Here is a 22,255-nt window from a genome sequence, read left to right as displayed (position 1 = left end):
GCAATCGCCCAGGGTGGGGATACTGTGGGCACTGAAGCTGCGAAACAATAGTTACAGACGCCAGGCCATCAAGACCCGGGTGGAACCCACAAGAGCCCGACAGATTCCTGCAGTTCACCTGGGCACCCGCAGGTTGCAAAACACCCGTCTTCCTTCAGAGAAGTTTCTATCGAAACCACCATAAAGTCCCCAAATTCCAGAAATGCACTCACTATAACATGACAGTCTTGCAGCCAAATCACCCTAGCTGGGCCGTAGGCAAAACGTAGACAGTAGTCCTTCAAGAGTCAAGAAAATGGGTGAATGTGCGAATTATCAGACTCCAACCGTCAGCACCCAGAGCAGTTGGGCCCAACAAAGTAATCAAAAGCACACAGAAAGAGAGAAACATGACCTACCCCGAACCCTTGCCCACAAGGGTCACCGAGGTCCCGACTGGCGATGAAGAAGCCTTCCAGATAAGCCGCTCAGCCAAGTCAGACCCAGACCCAATCCTTCGCATGTTAGAAGCTACCTTTCTATCCCTGAATGAATCTAACCCTAACCTAACCGACTCCTGCTAACTTTGTTACGATGTTAAACCCCCCTTTTACGAAAGAATCGCTTTAGATACCCCCTTCAGCTATTCCACAGCCGATGCCCCTCGCCAGTGCAGATGGGACACACCCCGCAAAAGAATTACCCTGAGTCAAGTCACAAGTCAGGGCAGATGCTTTGGCAATACAACCCTAGCTAAGCAGAAAGGCGACGTCTGCACCGAAGTAGTTGAACCTGACAGGAAGAATAATAAGTGAGTAGTCCCATCCGCATCTGAGATGTGAGTTTGCCAGAGATCTAGAGTGAGTCCCTGCGTGTCTCTTGCCAAATTCGATAACTCTAACGACTTTTGTGTCCAAGTTCTGATCATCCCTAAGATCCTGTATCACTCAGACGAGGAAGTGTACCACCTTCTCGAAAAAAACAGCCAGCTCCACAAGAGAGAGATATTAACAGGTATAACTATCGCAATGCTGCTCAGCCTAAGAGCGGCTAGAACAGCAACAGGTGTCTCAGCCCTAGCAACTCAACACCAAAGACTGTCTCAGCTGCAGATGACCATCGATGAGGACCTGCAGAAGATCGAGAAGTCCATTTCCTTTCTAGAAAAGTCAGTCTCCTCGCTCTCGGAAGTGGTCCTGCAGAACAGGCGAAGACTAGATCTCCTGTTCATGCAGCAAGGGGGCCTGTGTGCCGCCTTGAAAGAAGAATGTTGTTTCTACGCTGACCACACAAGAGTCGTTAGAGACTCCATGGCAGAACTCTGAAACAGACTGACTCAGAGACAGAAAGACAGAGAAGCCCAACAGAGCTGGTTCGAATCCTGGTTCAATCAATCGCCATAGTTAACCACCCTGATCTCTACCCTAATAAGTCCATTGGCAATGCTGCTTTTAGCTATTACCTTCGGGCCATGCCTGCTGAACAAGCTAGTCTCATTCGTTCAAGCCCGATTAGAATAGACTAACATCCTGTTCGTGAGACAGCAACAGTTACTGTGAATTCAACAAAGAACACTGCCAGTCACGAGCGACTTGCCTGGCAGAAACTTACTCAAGTTTCCCAAGACCCTTTTCCCTAGTCAAATCTCAACCTCCTACCTCATTTCAGTGCCTATGTATAAGACTACCTCATTCATTTGTGAAAGAGGGGGGGGAAGTGTGGTAGGCATAGGGACAGGCGTTCGGAAGATTTCGAGCTGTGACAGAAAATTACAGGAATCCTTCTACCCCTCTCCCCATAGATAAGGATCACCCTTGGAATGTAGCCAGACGTGTAGCCCCCCTAACCTATGCATGCCAGTAACTTTCCACTCCATACTAACCCTAGAAAGCATAGCCAGACCCCCGTCTGACGTAGAGAAGCCCCTTAGTCCATAAATACCCTCGAGACCCCTCAATAAACGCCTTTAACCGTCCACCACATTAGTGTCAGCGTCCGTTATTAGCCCCGAGAGATCCCAAAGAAGAGATCGCCGTGCTAGACTCCGAAACCAAGTCACCGCGGCCTTCACAAGAAGGCAACAGTCATGATATGCTGAAAAGATAAACAGATATCTGGAACTGTGATGGGCATTTATTTTGCTAGAGATGTCTTGCATTTGTCCCAAAGTCTCCAAAAACATTTTGTTTTCACATGGAGGAAAGTCAATGCTTGTAGCTGTTTGCATTATCATGCATTAGAATATCCCGAGTTGGAAGGGACCCATAGGAATAATTGAGTCCAACTCTAGGAGGAAATTGATTAGATGAAAGGACTGGCTGCTTTGTGCTGCTCATTAGAAAGTACAGATGGATACCTGTCTGGTTTCCTTGGCAAGGAGATAGCAATGTTTTCTGTGACACCTCCTTATGTGCACTACCAAAGCAGCTAAATCTGTACAGGGAAGCACATAGACATCTTTTAAAAATTCTCCTTGTTTTCCATGACCATATGGAAACTGTCAGCCAGAGCAAAATCCGAGTCCATAACTTCTTACGGTGTTGAAATTTCTTCTCTTTATTCCATGTGTTTTACTCTGTACCAGGAAGACCCACCACCAGCTTAGAATAATTTTAGCCCCATTTGTATCATTTTAAGAGAACAGCCAGTTTTTCAGTTGTCCTTTCTATGTCTTTTTTTTTCTTTTTCCCTGAAAGATGAGAGTCAGGTATCAGCTAAGTGTGAATATTTGTCTTACAAATATTTCTTTTGGCAGATCAAGATATTTCCAAAGCAGCCTCAGAGCATAACTGCAGAGTTGCTGTCTCTAGAAGCCACACCAATGCTGAGAACAAAACTACTGCTGAATACCAGCTTTGGGAATCAGAAACCTCTTGACAAATCATTCCTCTTGCCTCTTGAGTGGCTTTTGCTGCCTGCTACCAGCAGAAAGCTTTTAAACGTCCCCTGATTGAACCTCTGAGGCAGTATAGAGAGACATATGCATCAGATTTGGGTTTCCAAACTACTGATATTCGCATTTAACCAAAACAGGCTTAATTCAATCTTGAAAAATGAACACAGTGCAAGATTTTTTGCTTGTGAGGTAATGTCTTTCCCAAGGTTGCAGTCAGCGTGCGGACCATTGAACGCTAACGCGTCCTGCCGCGGCAGCGGGCTGAGCGTCTGTGCCAGGTGCAGTATGGTATCCATCCTCTCAACATTCCTCATCCTCACCCTGAGTTATGCTTCTCCCTGTCCAGATGTGGGATAGGAGTGACTGGAAGGGAAGAGGTGGTGAGCAGAATGGATCCTGCTCTCTGCTGGCTGCAACCAAAGTAAACAAAGCGGAGTAATTGCCACCGCAGGCATTTTACAGTAGATCTGCCTTTCTATTGATGTCCTTATTAAACTGCTATGAGTGTTGTAGGCTGCTGTTGGAGATGAAATCCCCCCTTCCCCCAGCTCCTCACTTGCTGTCTGTCACTAAGTGCTATTAAGTTTATCATCTAGCAAAATCAGACAGTGCAGGAAGCGGTCTGAATGTTAATGTTAACCTATATTAGGTTTTAAATAGCTATAAAGAAAAATTAGGCTGCAGTGGGACAGGAAGGCTAGTTTACCTTAACATAAAATAAAGGAGGACATGTTGACCTGATTTACTTAAATGTAGCTATTATGTGCTCTTTAGGGAGGAAACTGGTGTACCAAAGCTTATACAGACAGGAAAAATGTTCTTTACCTCACGCTGTACAAATGACATAAAGGCCCTTGCTTTAATTAACGAGTAAACCCATAGGTGCTGCATGTATATATTAATGCAGATGTCATCCTGGCTACTTTTTACATTAATTCCTCCTAGAATAACCACAGAGATGTGAAAAAGACTGTTATGAAATGTGCTACATCTTCTTTGGCTTTGAGCGTGGCGCTTTTTTGTGACAAGTCAAATATGAGTTATATCCACAATGGAAATGTAAGGGTAATAAAAATGGATCATCTGTCATTTGGGATTTCCCAACTGTCTGGACTAGCCTAAAATTCTTACAAAAGTGTGTGGAAAAGTCATGCAAGAGCCCAGCTCCCTTTCTCCAGCTCTCTCCATGTTTTCTTCCAAGCTCCTCTGAGCCAGCAGCTCTCGACATGCTCTTCATGCCAGTATTTGAAATGCATCCCCATCAGAAAGAGGATGGGTCCCTTCATGTGCAGGGAGATAGAACCAAACTCTGTGTGCAAGTCAGGAACAGGTCACAGGTAGATGAGGAGAGCCCAGTGCTGAAGGAAAAATGGTCTGTTTTTCTAGAAGTGCTTTGAAATTTTGGAAGAGGTCATGGTTTAGGGACGTGTCTGCTCAGAATCATCATAAAGTGAAGCTGCAATGTGTGAAAGGGATTGTTGGAGGCTGGGGGCTCCTAGTGCCTCACTTTGCTCCTTGGGAAGATCTGAATTGGGATTGTCATGGGACCAGCAGGATTCAGGATGTTAGCTCTTAAATCTGAGGGCATTGAGGCTGGGTTTGGGTGTTTGCTTTGATTGTGATCTGCCTAAAAAAACCCCAGAATTTTAACTGCTCTTTTTCTACTTTTGGGAAACCAGAACCCTCTAGATATAAAAGTTTAAGCACAGTTATAATATCTATTTTTTTAATTATTAAGCAATTGAGCATTGTCATACTAACCAGTTCTAGCTCATTCTTTTGCCAGCTCTAAGAGTCCAGTTAATTGATTCATTTATTCTTTAAAATAACTCAGAGTTGTTCCATGATACATCAGGCATATTGCTTGGGTCAGCCTCCTTAAAGGAAAATCAGAGTACTACCTACAGTCTCAAATTAAGCTTCTGAACCAATTTTAAGTATTCAGGATTGTGTTTTTCCTTAAAGATCAAGATTTTCACTCCTTCTTGAGCCTATCAGCATCATTCTTTTGCTGGCAGCATCACAGGCACCACCACCAACCTTCCCTCGTAGTAACAAGGTGCAAAATTCAGTGCTTGTGTGCCTGGGTGAGAGTCAGGATGGGTGGTATAAGGAAGATGGGTGGTGTAAGAAGTCCTTATAATCCAAGGAGGGTTGGATTGTCCCTTCTGGCCTGTGCAATAGGTGCAATGCCCTCAGATTTTGTGTTCAGTCACAGTGCCCCTCAGAGGGATACAGGAACTTGCTGCTGCTGTTCATCTCAGAGGCTGCACAGAATGACAGGATATCCAGAGCTGGAAGGGACCCAAAGGGATCATGGAGTGCAGCTCCTGGCCCTGTGCAGGACACCCCAAGAATCCCACCATGTGCTTGAGAGCATTGTCCAAACATTCCTTAAGATCTATCAGATTGGTGACCACTGCCCTGGGGAGCCTGTTCAGTGCCCTGCCACCCTCTGGGGAGAGAACCTTTTTCCAATATCCACCCTAAACTTGCCCTGACACAACTTCAGGCCACTCCCTCAGCATGGTTTCCTTTCTGTGTTTAGGCTTGGTGTGTTCTTGAGAGATTCAGATTAATGATTAGACTCTAATTTATCCTCTTAACGTGAAATAAGAATTATGCAAAAATTGAACATGGCCACTTCCAGTTTTGTCTGGCTTCTGAATTTGAAGACAGTAGAAAAAGATTTTTGTGATTCTCTCTAGGTTTACTGAATCTTCCCAATGCTTTTCGTCATCTTCCCAATGTTTTTAGTGCTGTTCCCTCTGAGTTTTATATGAATGTTTATGCATATACATACAAAGATCAGCACCTACTGTCAGGCTGCACTGAGAAAGACATATTTACAGTTGGATTGCAGTTTAAAAATGTTTGTTTGCTCTGTAACCCTTAAACAGTGGGACCAGTCTTGCAGAAGCGTTGCTTTGTGAATGATGTTGGCATACCATTGCCTTTTGCTTTATAAGCTTTAAAATGTTGGGATTTTTTCCAAGTACCAGCAAAATGAAAGCAAAAAACTGAAATAAAAATGAACCAAAATGGGACTAAAGAGAGTGGTATTTATTCAAAACGAGCCCTCTTGGTATTAAGAAACCTAAATCTTTTTAATTCAACTTAAAATGTTGGGAAATAATTACTTCAAGTTGCAGGTTATGTACTGTTAATTACTCATTAAGGGGTTCTTAGAGCAATGCCCATTTTTGTGATGGAGCACTGTTATAGGTTGGGCTAATCCCTCCCAATCCCTCAGTGGTGCTGCTCCAAGTGTCAAGAAAGCCTGGGAAATGGCAGGAGAAAATAAAGGGAGTTTGTGTGACAGAAAGAAAAGTGGATAGGCAGAGTGAGATTTGACCTGAATTCCCACATATATGGTCTGCAGTTAATGTAGTTTTGAAAAAATACAGCCATGCCTAACTCTGACAATAGGTAAAATTCTGTTTTATTTTCCTTTGCAATGGATTCAGGGAGAAGCCAAATTCCTCTGTTTATGCATCTGTATTACAATAACAGGAACTTTTGCATATTTCATGTATCCAGTAGAAAAAAAAAAGCAGTAATAAAAATGAACAATGATAAAATACTCAAGCAAGAAACATCATTAGTTCTCAGTTACTTTCCTTGCCAGGTCTTTCAGGAATATGCAAAATGTTTATGTTTTAACTGAAATAAACAAATTAGAGTGTATAAATCAATTAGTTATAGGTCTTCTTCATTCCAAGAGCCCATTTCCATTCTGAAATAAATTTAAATTACAGGTCTGTGCATACTTTTAGTCACTAACTAACCGTTTTACACGCCAGCTGATTGCTTGTGATAATTAGAAGTGGAAATAACTTTCTGAATACCATCTCTGTGCAAGTGAGAATTTATGAACTTTTTTTAACTCTGCAGCTTATCAGTTTGCATTACTGTGTTTGATTTAAATTTCTTGAAGTTACACTTGAGCAAGCACACCACAAACTCATGAAATAGTGTTAGAGCCAAAATGAAACAACCTGAAGTATCTTAAAGTTCATTGTGCAGTTTCTTCTAGAAGCTGGAAAGGATGAAACAAAGTCCTATGTTTTTTTCAATTTTTAAATATTTAGGAATCCCCCTTCTTTATGGGACTTAAATAGACATTGATGTGATAGAAAACCTTGCTTCTTAGTTTAATAAGATTGGTTGATATGATGCAAACTATTTTTACAGTTTAAATGCAATTCTAACTTTCTTGTGAACTGTAGGGGAAATGCTTGGTTGGAATTGTTAATTTTACTGCAGCAGTAAAATTGAAATTAGATAGTTCTTTAGGACAATTGAAAATTTTTTGTTATTTTGGTAGATAATTTGAAATTTTAAGAAAGAATGAGATTTTGAAGGAGCAAAAAGAAAATGCAGACATCTTCAGCTAATAGCTGTAGCACAGGCCAGACATTTAATTGGCAAAAGTCTATTTTCAAAAGGTAGCAATTTTCTAAAATGCTATATCCACTGTGATGGATTTAGGGTAGAATATGAAAGGCTTCCTGGATCCAGCATACCTCCAGCTGCAGACATTCTTCAAGTTTGCAGGGAGGTTGTTGCCCTTGAAAATTCCATGGAAAACTGAGCATGTTGTAGCCCCTTCCAGAAAAATACTGTTTGAGGAGATGAAATTAGTGATAAAGTTTATGATTTTAGTACATGCTGTCTTTTTTCTAAGGGGGTAGAGGTTAGAGCAAGCATTAAAAAGGAAAAAGAATTTTGGGTGTGCTGCTGAAGCTGCTTCTGCCTTGCTCAGCCTCTGTGGCAGAAAATGTGCCTCCCCTTTCCACTGCTGAGGTTTCCCTTTTCTGTTCCCAAATTGTGGAATCTTGAATGTGGGGTGGAAAGTGAGATCAAATCAAGGAACAATCTAGGCTGGGAGGGGAAGTTGGCTGCTCCAAGGCAGTCACAGCAGAGCTTTCTGCATTGTAAATGCAACTCAGAAGTCAGTTGATGTGCTGGGGCCTTTCCCAAGCAATCCTTAAATAGCTCCAAGGATGGAGATCCCACAGCAAAGCAGCTTGTTCCAGGGTGTGACTATTCTTTCTGTAAAAGCCTTTTTTTCCCCCCATTCCATAATTGTAATTTTCCATTTATCTCTTGTGCTCTTATCTACTGTGCTCTTGTTCCTTGTCCTCTGAGAGGAGTTTATCTCTGTTTTCTTGTGCCTGGGCTACTCCTTTGGCTGCCACATGACTGTGCTTGCAGTGCATCCCCTTCTGCCTGCCTGCCTGCCTTGGAAGGGATGCTGAAGGTTTAGGGAGTTGTGTCTCCCTAAATTATCTGCACAGTGTTTCAAACATCTGCAGTGCTTCACAAGGGCAGATTATTTAGCTCCTGTGCTGGTTGCCTTGATGTGGAAATTTGATATTGTCCTTGAACAGTTATTCCTTAGAAAAGAATTCCTGGGCTAAGGTGAGATGGGAAGAAGGGTAACACATCTTCCTGTGTACAATGGATTGCATGCAGCAGCAGCCACATGAATTGCATCAGCCTTGTGTACATTGCTGCTCTGTAAATGATTTTACACCTCCATCCCAAATCTGAGATACCTCCCAAGCTGCTGCTGATTTTTTTCCAGTTATCCAGAACCTTGTTACTTAATATGCCCAAGTTGTAAAAAAAAGGCTGTAAAATGCAGGCTTAATAAAGAATTACATAAATAAGGAGTAGTGAAAGGTGACTGAAACTTGATATTCAGGCTAGACACTGGAAAAGATGCTGGAATTCAGTTTGCTAATGAGTTTGTGAACTGAGATTAGCAAAATCATTTCCCAGACACTCTGGGAAAGCAAACCCATTTAGCCATTAGAGTGTTATCACTGCTGAAATAAAAACACGGACGTCGGTGACTGGAAAAACAACATTTTTTGTGGCTAATGATTTGAATGTTAGAGCTGTTGAACATGCTTGATCTATGTGAAAGGGTAGAACGTTAGTTTCTCATTGCCTCTGCATTGTTGACAAGTTAATTAAGCTGCAATGCCCTTCTCCTGTGATGCTAGCAGATATGAGAGCACTGAAAGCCTTTTGCCAGACCATAACAACTGAAACCAATAGTTACAATTACTGTATACAGGCTTTTTCCTGGGTCTGAAAAGTATTTTGTGTGTATCACAAGTTGAGTAGTGAATTCAGCCTCTTCATGTTGTATTTGTATACAAATATCCAAAATCATGAAAGGAACTGTGACTTTCTCAAAAGACTTGAGCTGACTTTACTGCTACTGATTTCTGAAAAATCAAAATTTTCAGTGTGTGAGTAACTCTGATGTTTCAATATTGTTTTATTTTCAGGAACTGAAAAGAGAAGTCATAAGTATGTTCTGATTTACTAGCTTATTTTAATATGCTTGTTTTTGTTTTGCTTGCCTACTCACCAGAAAGAATAAGACTGATGTTCCACCAATTCTAATAGGTGGAACTTCCAATCTCTGAGACAGGAAAAAAAAATCAAGACAAAACAAAAAACAACAACAACAACAACAAACAACAAAAAAACCCAAAAAAACAAGCCAAAAAAACCGCCCAATGAAAACATTTATTTCACAGAAGGAATCTTAACCCTCCTATCCTCATCAGCTCTTTGAGCAGGGTTACACCCAGGCCTTCTACATTTCTGCCTCTGAAGTGTACAGAGGAGTTAACACAGGTGTTCAGCACCCCTGTGTCCTGGTTTAGGGCACATTTTGAAGTCCTCCTTAATAGAAAAGTAAAGCTGGCTGGTATGGTTTCTTTTATGTCAGCATGAAAGGATGTTGGACATGATTTCTATATTAATCTGCAGTTAAGAGACTGGGTTTTTCTTATTAGCAGTTGGAGCTTGATCTAGGCATGCCTCCCATTGAAGAATTAAAGGTGTGTTATGACTCATCTCCATTTCCCTTTTGCAGGAATTTCTTGATAGATGATACTGTCTATTCCTCTTTAGTCCCTTCATGTATTGGTTCCTTACATTCTTTGATTTATGAATAGGAGCAATCAAAAGGCACATTCTCTAATTTTTCACAAGCATAGGCAGCACATATGTCTTTCTGATAGGGTTGCATTAAACATCTTGATTTTTCTTCTTCAGGATTTTATTCTAAAATGAACGTCTGGGTTTGAAAACGTGTGATGGGCAGCCAAAAAATCTGTTTTGCTGTCTGGACAAAATAATTCAAACCTGAACTATCACAGTTGAAATAGTGAACTTGTGTCTTCCCACTATCTGGAGAGTCAAATCCTGGCTTTAGTCAAAAAGGACATTAATTTGCTCTTTTCCCAAATTTGTCACATCATTTGATATGATTACCCAGTTTTTCTCAGTAGAAGCCTTGCAGTGGAACTGTTCACCTTTAGGGTGAAATCAGGGAGGATTGATATCTATTGGCAGATTTTTAAAGTATGCCAGTTATGCTTGCCTTTCTATTTCTGGCTTCAGAACAGATAGATTTTTTTTTTCTGTCAAATGTAAAAGAAATTTAAATACAGTGCTGAAGTCACTGGATCTGTGCCAGCCTGACAGCAGCTGAAGACCTGGCATAGATTTTACCTAGAAATGCAAGAAATACACAAGAAGACAGGACTTGTATTGCTAAATATATGCTGTGATGAGAGCTCTAGGCCCAAATTTCTGTTAAGACCATCTACCAAAAGTAACAGAATGCAATATTTTTTTTAACCAAAGTTATCCACTGCAATCAGTGAAGTTTTGTAATGTTCAAGAAACACAGGAGCAAAGATGTTTTATTTTCTGTTCTCTTAAGATAAATGTCTTGAAAGAGGAGCAGAGCTTCTAGGAGCAAACCCTACATGTAGATATATATTAAATAAGCTGGCATGTGGAAAGAACTATGCCTCTGAGACATGCTGCAGACGTTCACAAGTGTGTAAAACATTTTCATCTTGTGCACAGATAGACATGATTTGTAAATGCTGAGGTACTGAAATAACAGAATTTTCATTATAGACAGTTTTATCGCATCCCTTTACATAAAATGGCAAAAACAAGTGCTAATGTTGAAACTGGCTATTAACCAAAATGTGTGCTGTCAAATTAAATGTTCCCATCTGAGATGATAAATGGAGGCTACATGGCTATAAGCTGTGGCTTATGAAAAATAATTCTTTGACATCTGTCTCGAACATCTGGTTTTATAATTGATGCTCTAAAGCAAATGGAATATGTATTTTAAGGGTTTGTTTTTAATTAGTGTTCAGCAGCCTGTATTTCTGCATTGTGTAACTATCACACACCTACAAAAGGCTGAAAAAAATCCCTTCAGTTCGTACCAATGCTTGAAGATATAAAACTGTGTAAATGCTAATGCTTTACCATTTAACTCTGAACAGCACCAAACTCATCTAGGCAGAAACAGGAGTGGGTGGTTTTAGTAGTTGTGCAGTGCCCTCCCAAAAAATACTTGAGGGAATGTTCTTTTTCTGCTCAGGATTAAAGAAAAATGGGCCTAATGATTACCAATTGTTACTGTAACCATTTCATTTTTCTGTGCTTTAGTTAAAAGCAACAAGGAAACTTGTGTCAGAATATTGTTCAGGTCCCTTAGCAGTAAAATTCTCCCATTTTTTTTTCTCTGTCTTTCTACTGCCAGCGACTTTAAAATTGTGAGCTGCTTTAAATATTCAAAATGGTCTTGCATCTTGACAGTGCTTGCATGCAGGAATACCTTTTCTCTGGTTAGTTATCACTGCATCTGAAGGTAATTGGAAGAATAAAATAGATCTCATTTATATATGATGTGCATCATTCCATGTGTTTTCTGTACAGGACACACCTAATTTACCTGTTTGTCATTTGATTGCAAATGAAGGCTTAGAAGAAGTTGAAGTTGTGTTACTCTGTTCAGACCTATGAAGTGGTGATGTTTAAAACAGACATTTTATTGCTGGGTCAGTATGGGATCAATGAAAAGTCTGAATTTCTGATCAATATTGACATTCTTTAAATAACCACTTTTCTCCTTTTAACCAGTGCTTTGCAAACTTTCAGTGACTATGTTTTTATACATCTCAGGCTCAGCCTGTGCTATAAATTTTACTAGTTTTGGGTCTATTAAGTGGAAACTGGGAAGTCCTCCCTGCCATTACTAAGATCTTGTTGCCAGCAAAACTCCTTGGGTAGCTGCACCTCAGCAGTGAAATAAGTCCTGTTGCTACCTTTGTTTACATCTTGATGACTGCTGTAGCTACTCCACAAGGGAATCTCCTGGCATGGATTTGTTGGCTGACTCATTCTGTAACATTCTGTAACACCTCAGCCCATCCTGTTTCCAGCCATAAAAATGGCCACAAGCTCCATGTGTGTTAAAACTGCCATGGGAACTCACATTGACAGACATGAGAATTAGAGATTAGAAAGCTTCTGTCTCTTCCTCTTTAAATTCCTCCTCTTTGAATGTTTATTCAATCCTGTATTGAAAAGCTTAGCTTTTTAAAAAAAACTCTGGGTTCCCAGTTCTACTGAGATTTATCTCATAAAAGTCCACATGGCTGCTAGTTGTGGATTTATGGGGGAGTAGCTTGATGCTGAGGAAGACCAGTAAGTAGAGTAAAAAAATAGAGATGGACAGGACAGAGATGAGGATTTGGTTTCAGTGTGGCTGTTCAGTGTTTTTTTCCTGATAAGTCCTTCCCCAGCTCCACAAACCAACCCAACAATGTGCAAGGTTCTCATGATTTTCACCAAATGTTGTGTTCCTCCTAAGAATGATTTATATCCTTTGAGTTTTCCAATGATTATGCTTTCCACTCGTTGATTTTTATATTTTTGGCTTCTTCAGTGCACCTAAAAGCAGGGCTGGAAAAAAGGGGATGGTTTCAGAGAGTTTAACAAGGAAAGTGCTGCCAGCAGCTCTGAATAGTAGATATTGTTTCCCAGCTGTATGAAATATATGCATTTTATTTTACAGTACACAAAGAGAAATTTTTCATAGCTTTGCAGACAGACCAATTAAATGCAGCTCAGACTTGCTGGGTCAAGGACTGAGGTTACATGTTACTGTCAAAGTCTTACTGGGATTGACAAAAGCACTTCCTGAGGTTTTCTTTCTACTAAGGAAAGAAAACCCTTCCCTGAACCAATTGCAGTTGATTTTCTTTGCATTTATCACGGTCATTACTTTGGATGACCTTTGAAATACCCTTCAAAACACAGAAGCTGTCTCAAGGCAGAACTGGGTTTTGCAAGGTGAAGGGGAAGAAGCCCTTTAGTAGGTAATTCTATTACAACTTGCCTACAGGCAACTAGTTATTAATCCTCTTTTCTTAGAGATGATTGGAGAATGCAGAATAGAAAGTTCCTCACCTTCCCCCCCCCCCCCCCCCCCCCCCCCCCCCCGGGGAGTGTGTGCTTTGTTTTGTTTAAAAATTCAGTGAGAAGGTGTCCTTCTTCTACACGGATTGTTTCTGAAAGATCAGCATTGCCAGGATTATTGCAGAACATGCAATAATGTTAAATGCTGTTAAATGATTCTGTTTTGTGGATATATCACAGACCACCCTAGGTAACAGGGTCTTTGCAGTAAATTTTAGCAAGAAACTTCTTAAAGAGGAATCAGGCTATCATCAAAGGAACAGTGCAGCCTCTTTCAGTGGAGTGTTGCCTTCAGTTGCAGGAGTACAGTATAATGGCCACTGAGTGGTTGGCTTCACTGCTGTGTAGAGAGAGACTGAAGAAAAAAGATCTCTTTTCCCTGATCAAGTGATTACAAATTTCAAAATCTGAAATAGTAACTTAAATAAGTACAATAGGTGAAGTCTATGCTGCAGGAAGAGCTGCATTTCAGGTTCTTGGTAAGATATTTCTAATCACCATCTGCTCATCTCCAGTTTTTGATCGTGATTCCTGTTCTCTGCTTATTGTAAAATCTCTTTTTTCCCCCAATCTGATTTTCAATCCAAAGTGTAGCTGAACTATAAATTTTGGGGAGTCTCATTTGCTTACAGCTCATGTAGTACACAGCCAATGCAAAAGGAAATAGAAATTATTCTGGTAATAATCTGACCTTCCTACCTCCTTGTTTAATCTGGGTAGACCATATGTGCAGCCCTCTTTTAAGTCCATCCAAGAATATTTCAGAGGAAGAGTAAAGGAGGTCATAAAGCATCACAAGACCTTGACTTCAAAATTATTTTCAAATAAACTAATTCAGAATACAATGATAACCAGGATAGGTTTCATCTGCCTACAGCAGGCTCTAGAACAGAGGAAAAAATAGCTGAAGATTTTTTGGTGTATAACAGGTGAGCCTGTTAGCTCAGTTGAGTGTGTTTGGATAATAATTATTCTGTCTTTAAAATGGTTTTAGGTTGACAACTGCAATCTATTATTTATTGGTTTCATTAAATAGTGAAAGTTTATTTTACTATTGTAGTGAAGAATTTAACATTCAATCTTAGTTCCTCTTGGGGTAATATGCAGGAAAAGCCACTGCAGGAAAAGTTCTCTGCAACCAGGCAGTGATCCTACATCTCCTAAATCCAAATTTTTCACTTAGATTGCAAAGGGATAATTTTATTCTTCCTAAAATATGGCTGTTTTTTTCTTTTGTCTTGATCTTACAGATGCCTATTTTACCCAAAGTGAAGGACTGGTATCATCATGCATGCACAAGTCCCCTTGAAGGTGTTTTATAGACCTATCCTGAATTTATAAGGACAAACTAGTTTTGCTTTCTGTTTGAATTTCAATGATATGTGATTTTTTGTATCAAATAAAATTCAAAATCATGTGCTGAATCTTTAATAGTATCTGATATAATTAAAGGACTGTGCAGGAAAAGCAAGCAGAGAATGATAGCAAGAAATTGGCATGGTGTAGCTGGTTTCTGATTTTAGTTCCTCCATTTCTTTCTGTCATCGTTCCACTCTACCAGTGAAGAAAGGAAAAACAATCTAAAGAGAATAAGATCTTAAAAAACAAAAAAAAAAAAAGAAAAGAAAAAATTGAAATAACATGTCTTTCAAAAATATTTGTTTCTGAAATAAGATGAAACATCTGAAAATGCTTCAACAACCTGTATGGGATGATGATATCTGGATAATATAATTACCTTTACTGTTGCTGATGCAGTCTTCATTCAGATAAAAATACAGTTTTTTTCTAGAGATTTGACTGGCTAGATTAGGTTTGGCCTAAATAATGGCAGAAGGCCAACTAGTGCTGTGATAACTTTAGAGTGAGTTTTAAAAGTGACATGCTTCAGGAAGTACGGAAAAATAAGGAAAAAGGAACTTGTAGTAAAGGCACTATGGAGTCCTTACAAGAGTAGGACTCTGCAGGAAAGAAGGAACTGACTTGGAAGATTTAGAAGCAGAGAATGGAAAGGGACCATCAAGAAAAATTAGATGAATTAGATGTTAACTGGTGCTCAGCAAAAAAAAAAAAAGATCATCTGAATTTGTAAAAATGTGCCTGTGTCTATATTCGGATGATGTCAAGGTAGAAGCTTCTGTAATTAAATTAGTTTTAATTAAAAATCAATATACGGCATAAGCTTTAAACTTTAAACTCCCAAATTTGGGAAAACTTGTGAGGCTTTTTGCCTGTGGGGATGTTCTGTAGGTGTATTTTTTTCCTCTATTTCTCTGTGTGTTTTTGCCCTGGTGATTTTCACAGCATAAAAAGAGAGCTTGCTCCCAGGAACATTTGATGCTATGGCTGCTTGAGTCCATATGGAAAAAAGATGGAAAAAGAAACTGGAACTAAGGCTCAGTAGTTTGCCTGGCCTCTCCTGTATCTGTCTGCCACAGGGAGGCACCCTTCTCTTCAGCTTGTGCCTTCCCTGCTGCTCTCCAAAATATTTATCTTCATGGTCCCTTGGTGTTCTAAAATCCTTGGAGTTTGTATCAGTCACAGGGATATTCATTTTGCAATGAGAAACTGAGTTAAAATGCCGATATCCTTATAGTGATACACTTTTCTTTTAGCATCTCTGAAATCAGCAATCCCTCTCACTCCAAATAAATCCCCAAAACTCCAGCAGTGTCCCCAAGAAAAACTGCCTGCCATCATAAAGGGAAGTCTGTGTATGCTGAATGAAAATCACAGTTGATTACTTAGGCTTAAGTTTAACATTCTATATGCAAATAAAAAACTGCTCAAGTACATAGAATGGGTTTGTTTCCATAGTTTTGGTCTTTATAGTCCAGGATGTGAATATATTAGAAGTATTAAGACAATTTTTAAAATTTCTTTATCTTTTTTTTGAAGCATGGACTAAAATTGATTATAGGGAGCTTAGTTTGTAGTTTGAAATATTGATAGTTGTCGGAGGCTCACTTTAATTTCTTTTTTTTTTTCTTTCTTTTATTCTTTCTTCTTCAAAGGTATTGTGAGAAAATATTCTAATATCTGTCTCCTAATCCATCTATCCTAATGCATTAGAAGTTATGCAGTTCAATTTACAGCTGGTGTAATACTTATATTGTGCAAGGAGGTTCTTCTAGAGGAAATTTCATCAGCTATTGTTCAGTCTTTTGCATTGCTTTAATGAAAAAAAATAGGCTAAGATTCATTATTATGCTAGATTTTTATTGTTGCATTTTCGGTTCTATTCTTTTTCCTCTCCTGAGGGAAAAAAGCCCATAATTTTGGTTGCAAAGCTCTGTGAGGAGATTGAAGCAGTGCACTCTGATGGGAAACTGTAGGCCTCTTACTTTTTATTACATTTGAAAATGAAACTGATATACTTCAAGCAGTATCACTATATGCCTTCAAAATCCAGTAGCCAAAACTATCCCAGAAGTCATTGCAGGGCTGAGTGTGGAAGTAGGAGCATAGATGGGAAACATCCTTGTCAATTTTGGGATTATTTTGGCACAAGCTAAATTGAGGGAACCTCATGATATATAAGTAATGAGAAAAATCCTTGTTTTGTACTAATGTTATGCTGCAGTGACAATTGAAGAAAATGTTAATCCTGTGAGGGTGGGAAATTAAGTATTTGGAAAATAAGCTATGAAGTGTCAACACAGAATTAAGGTTGATGTTGGCTTTTTAAGACCAGCCCTGTGTGATCCATTGCTTTTTCTTTTTTTCATTGACATCTTAATTGGAAAAATAGATGGTTTCAAAATTATGAACTATTTATGGTGTGTATAAAAGGAGCCATGATCATACTCAGCTGAAACTTCCCAGCAGAAAGCTCTCCTCTTCCCATTTTCCTAGAAGATAGTGAAACTTTCACTTACAAAACTCTTTAACTTCAATGGATGTTCTGGAGCCCTGGAAGTTTGGCTCATTTTTAGAGGGTGTCATTACAAGGATGTATTAAAACTTATTAATTTCTACCTTTTAGCAACAGGTCCTTGAAAATCACAAATTACATCATATGTGGCTGGAGCAAAGATGAATATTTTCAAACTAGAAATGCAAAAGTGAATTTTCATATTAGGAACCACAGCAGTCTGCACTCAGACAACAGTGGGTTTTTAGGGTTTTCAATGACAGGGATTCCCAGTCAGTGGGAGCTGTAGGTAAGTCAGCTTTTCAGAACCCACTGAGAAGATATTCAGGAGATGTCTGTATTCACAAGTGGGACCAGATTTTCTGAACCCAGCTCTTGTTTAGGTGTCTGTAGACATTGCTGGGTTTCCTGGAGTTTGGTGTGTTGAGGGTGGTGAGAGCTTCCAGCTTCCAGCTGCAGATCATTTCTGGAAATCTGACCTTATTTCAGTGTCCCAATATGTTCTACTTGGTTCAAAAACTCTGGCTTCATGCATCTCTATATAGATGATACGAGAGATAATAGTTTTTTTAAATGGCCCTCACTTTTCCTGAGAAGTTGTTAAAAACTATATTTTAGAAATAAAGGTAGAATTTGGACCTTCTAGTGCCCTATTTTAACAGTGATAACACACTTTTTACCAAGAGCCAAAATCATTCAGCATAAGGTCCTACACCTGGGAGGGTTGCAAGGCCATGGCTGATGGGCCCCCAGGGCCATTGCTGAGCAAGGCTCCCCAGGGACTCCTTGCAGCAGATCCTTGAGGCCACTGGGATGTGGGCTAGGGGGGGATGCTGAGGGCAGCACAAGGGGCTGACAGTGCCCAGCCTGGCTGGGGCTGTGCCAGGAGGCCCCAGGGCCTCAGGACAAGGTGTCTCCTCCCAGCCCTTGCTGGCACAGACCCTGCTGTGCCCCAGGGCACCAAGACTTGGCTTCTCTTTGTCCCCACCTGTCATCACTGCCTGCAGTTCTCTGCTCTGCCTGGGGCCTGGGGACACTTGCTCAGTCGTGTCCCTCTCTGGGACCCATTAATAGTCCAAGAAAGTTTGGAGTTGGATACTGCCTTGGAGTTCTGGAGAGGTTTCTTCAGCTGCCTCTCAGGGACTGATGTCCAGGGCCTGAGCACAAAGCCCCAGAGGCTCATTAAAGTCCTTGTGCTGTGTCTGTGCTGCTGAGCTGGGCTGGGCTCCTGGCCCAGAGGCATCTCCTGCTCACCAAGAAGAGCTTCAAAAGCACATTTCTCTTGCTGAGCAGCTCTTCTGCCAGCCCAGCAGGGCTGGGGCACTGCCTGCAGCCAGCCCGGGCACAGCACAGAGGCACAGAGAGCTTCAATCAGTCAGGGCTGGGAAGGGGCTAAGTGCCTGGGGCACAATCACTGCCAGCCCTTGGCACAGGAACCTCTGGCTGCAGGACAATGCAGCTGCAGCTCCTGGAGCCATCTCCTGCAGCTGGAACATGCCAATGCCTGCAGAGCCTGTGAGTACATTCTCTGATTGTCTCTTGTGCAGAGCAGCCAGGGGTGCGCAGGGCTGTTCTGCAGAGCAGGGTCCTGCAGCCCAGGGCGCTGTGCTGGGGCAGGGACTCTGCTGCCTGCCAGGGACAGCTCTCAGCCAGACCTGGCAGCTGCTCCCAGTGCTGGGCAGAAGCTCTGGGGGGAAGGAGCCGCCCTGAGCAGGGCAGGGTCTGCTGCTGAGAGGGGCTGGGTGGGGCAGGGCTGCTCCCAGCTCCAGACCAGCCTGGGCACAGCTCCAGAGGGCACTTCCCAAAGAAGGTAAGCCTGGGATTGCTGTAAAGATCAGGAGCTTTCCTGAGAGTGTTTTAAATTTCCTACTCAGAGAAGGATGGGAAAGTTGTGGTGATGGCACAAAGATTATTACTTTTTATACATTTTTGATACATTCATAGCTCTGTAAATTACTATTATATAGTTATAAATCTACAATCCTTACTTAACACTACTAAATTCTAATACCTATATTAAACTACTCTTATATACTTATATAATTGCAATCCTTAATTACCTCTAGTACGTTTCCTAACCATTCTCTTAGATATTAGAAAAATAAGCTGACTGTCAAAATACATTCCTGAAATACTGTCTTACCAGTCTTATTATCAAATAGTCCTATTATCAGGAAGACAATCTACAAAAACATTTTTTATTGACCAGATAAATGAGCAGTCATAACAAAAAGTGAAGGTAAAGAAGCCCTTGGACCTATTGCAATGCATTGAGCCAGGAGTGTGTAACTGGGGCACCTGAATCTGCTACTGGATGTTCCTTTTCAATATCCTAATTAATCAACCTTAATAAATTGTTGAAATCAGGTCCCAGGTGTGCCCCATCCCCATTGGGACTCCTGGAAGCTTCCAATTTATGTCTGGTTTTAACTTTACTGTTCTAACACTGTTGCAAGGGGGTTTTACTCTACTGTTTTACTGTTTTACTCTACTGTTCTACTGTTGCAAGGGGGTTTTCTTTTTCTCTTTCGATTATAGACAACAAGGGGATGAGAGAAGCAGAACAGGAATTGTAATCAGATACAGAATAATGAGTTGAAAGGGACACACAGGATCATCAAAGGAATGTTTGAGCATTTACAGAGACTCCAGAACTGTAACTTTGGGTGGTCAGTGTCTCTGCTGGGAGCCTCCCAAAGGGCCCTCAGCCACTCCTCGGCCCTGCACAGCAGCAGCATCACCTTTGCAGGGCCCAGCAGGGCTCTCCTGAGCTGCCCTTGCCCAGCTGCACACAGAGCCTGCCCCAGCCAGGGCCCTGCACACAGGCAGGTTTCTGTAGGGCCCCAGCCAGGGCACACAGGCTGGGATGGGCTCTGTGAGCGCTGGCAGGGACAAGGCTCCTCTCAGGAGGGAATGTCCCAGCCCAGGGAGATGCTCAGGGAAGCAGAGGGGGCTGGAGAGAGCAGGGCTGGGGCAGGAGGGCACTGTTGGTGTGTGGGAGGTGCCGGGCACAGCTGGGCACGGGAACACTGTCCTGAGTGCCCGGCTGTCTCTGCCCTGCCCTCTCAGGCACAGCACCACAACATCTGCTCTTGGTTCTGCACTGCCCTGACATTGGCACTGTTATCTGCTGCTCTCAGGGAGGCTCTGGCATCTGCAGCAGCTGAGTCAGGCACTGCCCTTGGCATTCCTGCCAGGCAGGGCTGTCCATGGGAATGGGGTGTCCAAGCTCCCCTGGCAGCTGTGGAGCTGTGGGCAAAGCAGTCCATGGGAAAGGGGAATGATCTGAGCCCCCTCCCTGAGATCCCATCATGGGCACAGCCAGGGATCTCCTTGCTGTGCCCTGCCAGGCTCTGAGCTGCCCTCCTGGGTGCAGATCTGTGCCAGAGCCTCTGGGAGTTCCCTGAATGTCCCACGGGGAAGGGCAGAGCTGCCACAGCTGAGGAAATGCTGCTGGGTTTGCCCAGGGAGCCGTGAGTGTCCTTGGCACAAGGGGGTGCTGAGACCTTGCCCAGAGACCTTGAGAGAGGGTGAGACATTCAGGGATCCCTCTGCTCTGGGCAGGGTCTGGTTTATCCCAGGGTGACCCAGGAGTGTGACTGTGCTCTGATTGCAGCCAAAGGTTTTCCCACTGCAGGTAGAAGGGTGAGTGTGTCCCAGCTGTAGGCATTGTCTACAGGGAATGGCCCAGGTTTGGCTGAAAGCAGCCTCTCCTGACTTGTCACTGTCCTTTCTCCATGAACAGGTGCCCATGTGCAGCCCCAGCAAATGTCCAACAGCAGCTGCATCAGGCACTTCCTCCTGCTGGCATTGGCAGACACGCGGCAGCTGCAGCTCCTGCACTTCTGCCTCTTGCTGGGCATCTCCCTGGCTGCCCTCCTGGGCAACGGCCTCATCATCAGCGCCGTAGCCTGCGGCCACCACCTGCACACGCCCATGTTCTTCTTCCTGCTCAACCTGGCCCTCGCTGACCTGGGCTCCATCTGCACCACTGTCCCCAAAGCCATGCACAATTCCCTCTGGCACACCAGCAACATCTACACTGGATGTGCTGCACAGCTATTTCTTCTAATCTTCTTCCTTGGATCAGAGTTTTCTCTCCTGACCATGATGTGCTACGACCGCTACGTGTCCATCTGCAAACCCCTGCACTACGGGACCCTCCTGGGCAGCAGAGCTTGTGCCCACATGGCAGCAGCTGCCTGGGCCAGTGCCTTTCTCAATGCTCTCATGCACACAGCCAATACATTTTCCCTGCCCCTGTGCCATGGCAATGCCCTGGGCCAGTTCTTCTGTGAAATCCCACAGATCCTCAAGCTCTCCTGCTCCAAATCCTACATCAGGGAACTGGGACTTTTTGTTGTTAGTGTGTGTTTGGTATTTGGTTGCTTTGTGTTCATTGTTTTCTCCTATGTGCAGATCTTCAGGGCTGTGCTGAGGATCCCCTCTGAGCAGGGACGGCACAAAGCCTTTTCCACCTGCCTCCCTCACCTGGCTGTGGTCTCCCTGTTCCTCAGCACTGTCATGTTTGCCTACCTGAAGCCCCCCTTCATCACCTCTCCATCCCTGGATCTGTCAGTGTCAGTTCTGTATTCAGTGGTGCCCCCAGTCCTGAACCCCCTCATCGACAGCCTGAGGAACCAGGAGCTCAAGGCTGCAGTGAGGAGCCTGATCACTGGAAAATTTCAGAAGCATTAAACTGCTGGACAGTGTTTCCAAATCACTTGTAATAAAAGTCATATTTGATACTTCTTCTTGGTTTCATTTTAGAGTTTCTTTACCTTTGTTTTAATTTTTTTCTTATTGTCCACAAAGAAATGTCATTGTTCGTGCCATTTCTCATTTTGTTTCACTCCACCTTCCCTGTGGCCACACACTCTGTCAATGAGGGGCTGCACTCTCGGTGGCTTTAAACAAACTAAAGGATGTCCCAGCAGAGTTTTCTGCAGAGATGCCCTTTTGTTGCCTTCTCTGGAGCTGCAGCAACAATGTCTGTGTGCAGAGCTGGGGCAGATCAGTGCTGGCCCAGCAGCTATGCCCAGCAGCAGCAGCAGCAGCACTTAGTGTTGCCAGTGCTGCTGCCGTGGCCTTGCCCCGCTGTCCTGGTGGCCCTGGTGTTGCTGCAGGGCCTGAGTGCTCTCGGGGCCGGGCACAGCCCTGGGGGTGGCAGTGCCGGGACTGCA

General features: G+C 42.5%; 1 protein-coding gene across 1 annotated transcript; it reads left to right on the top strand.

Moving 5' to 3' along the window:
* The first annotated feature begins 20,840 nt into the window (after positions 1–20,840).
* LOC118700692 (olfactory receptor 14A16-like) lies at positions 20,841–21,770 on the top strand. The gene has a single exon (XM_036405288.1). It carries the CDS (start codon positions 20,841–20,843, stop codon positions 21,768–21,770), a length of 930 nt encoding a protein of 309 aa, XP_036261181.1.
* The last annotated feature ends 485 nt before the right edge of the window (positions 21,771–22,255 follow it).

Source organism: Molothrus ater, chromosome 34, assembly GCF_012460135.2.
Source record: "Molothrus ater isolate BHLD 08-10-18 breed brown headed cowbird chromosome 34, BPBGC_Mater_1.1, whole genome shotgun sequence".
Classification (NCBI taxonomy): Eukaryota; Metazoa; Chordata; class Aves; order Passeriformes; family Icteridae; genus Molothrus; species Molothrus ater.
Note: the sequence above shows the minus strand (reverse complement) of the source record. Positions and strands in the feature narration are given on the sequence as shown.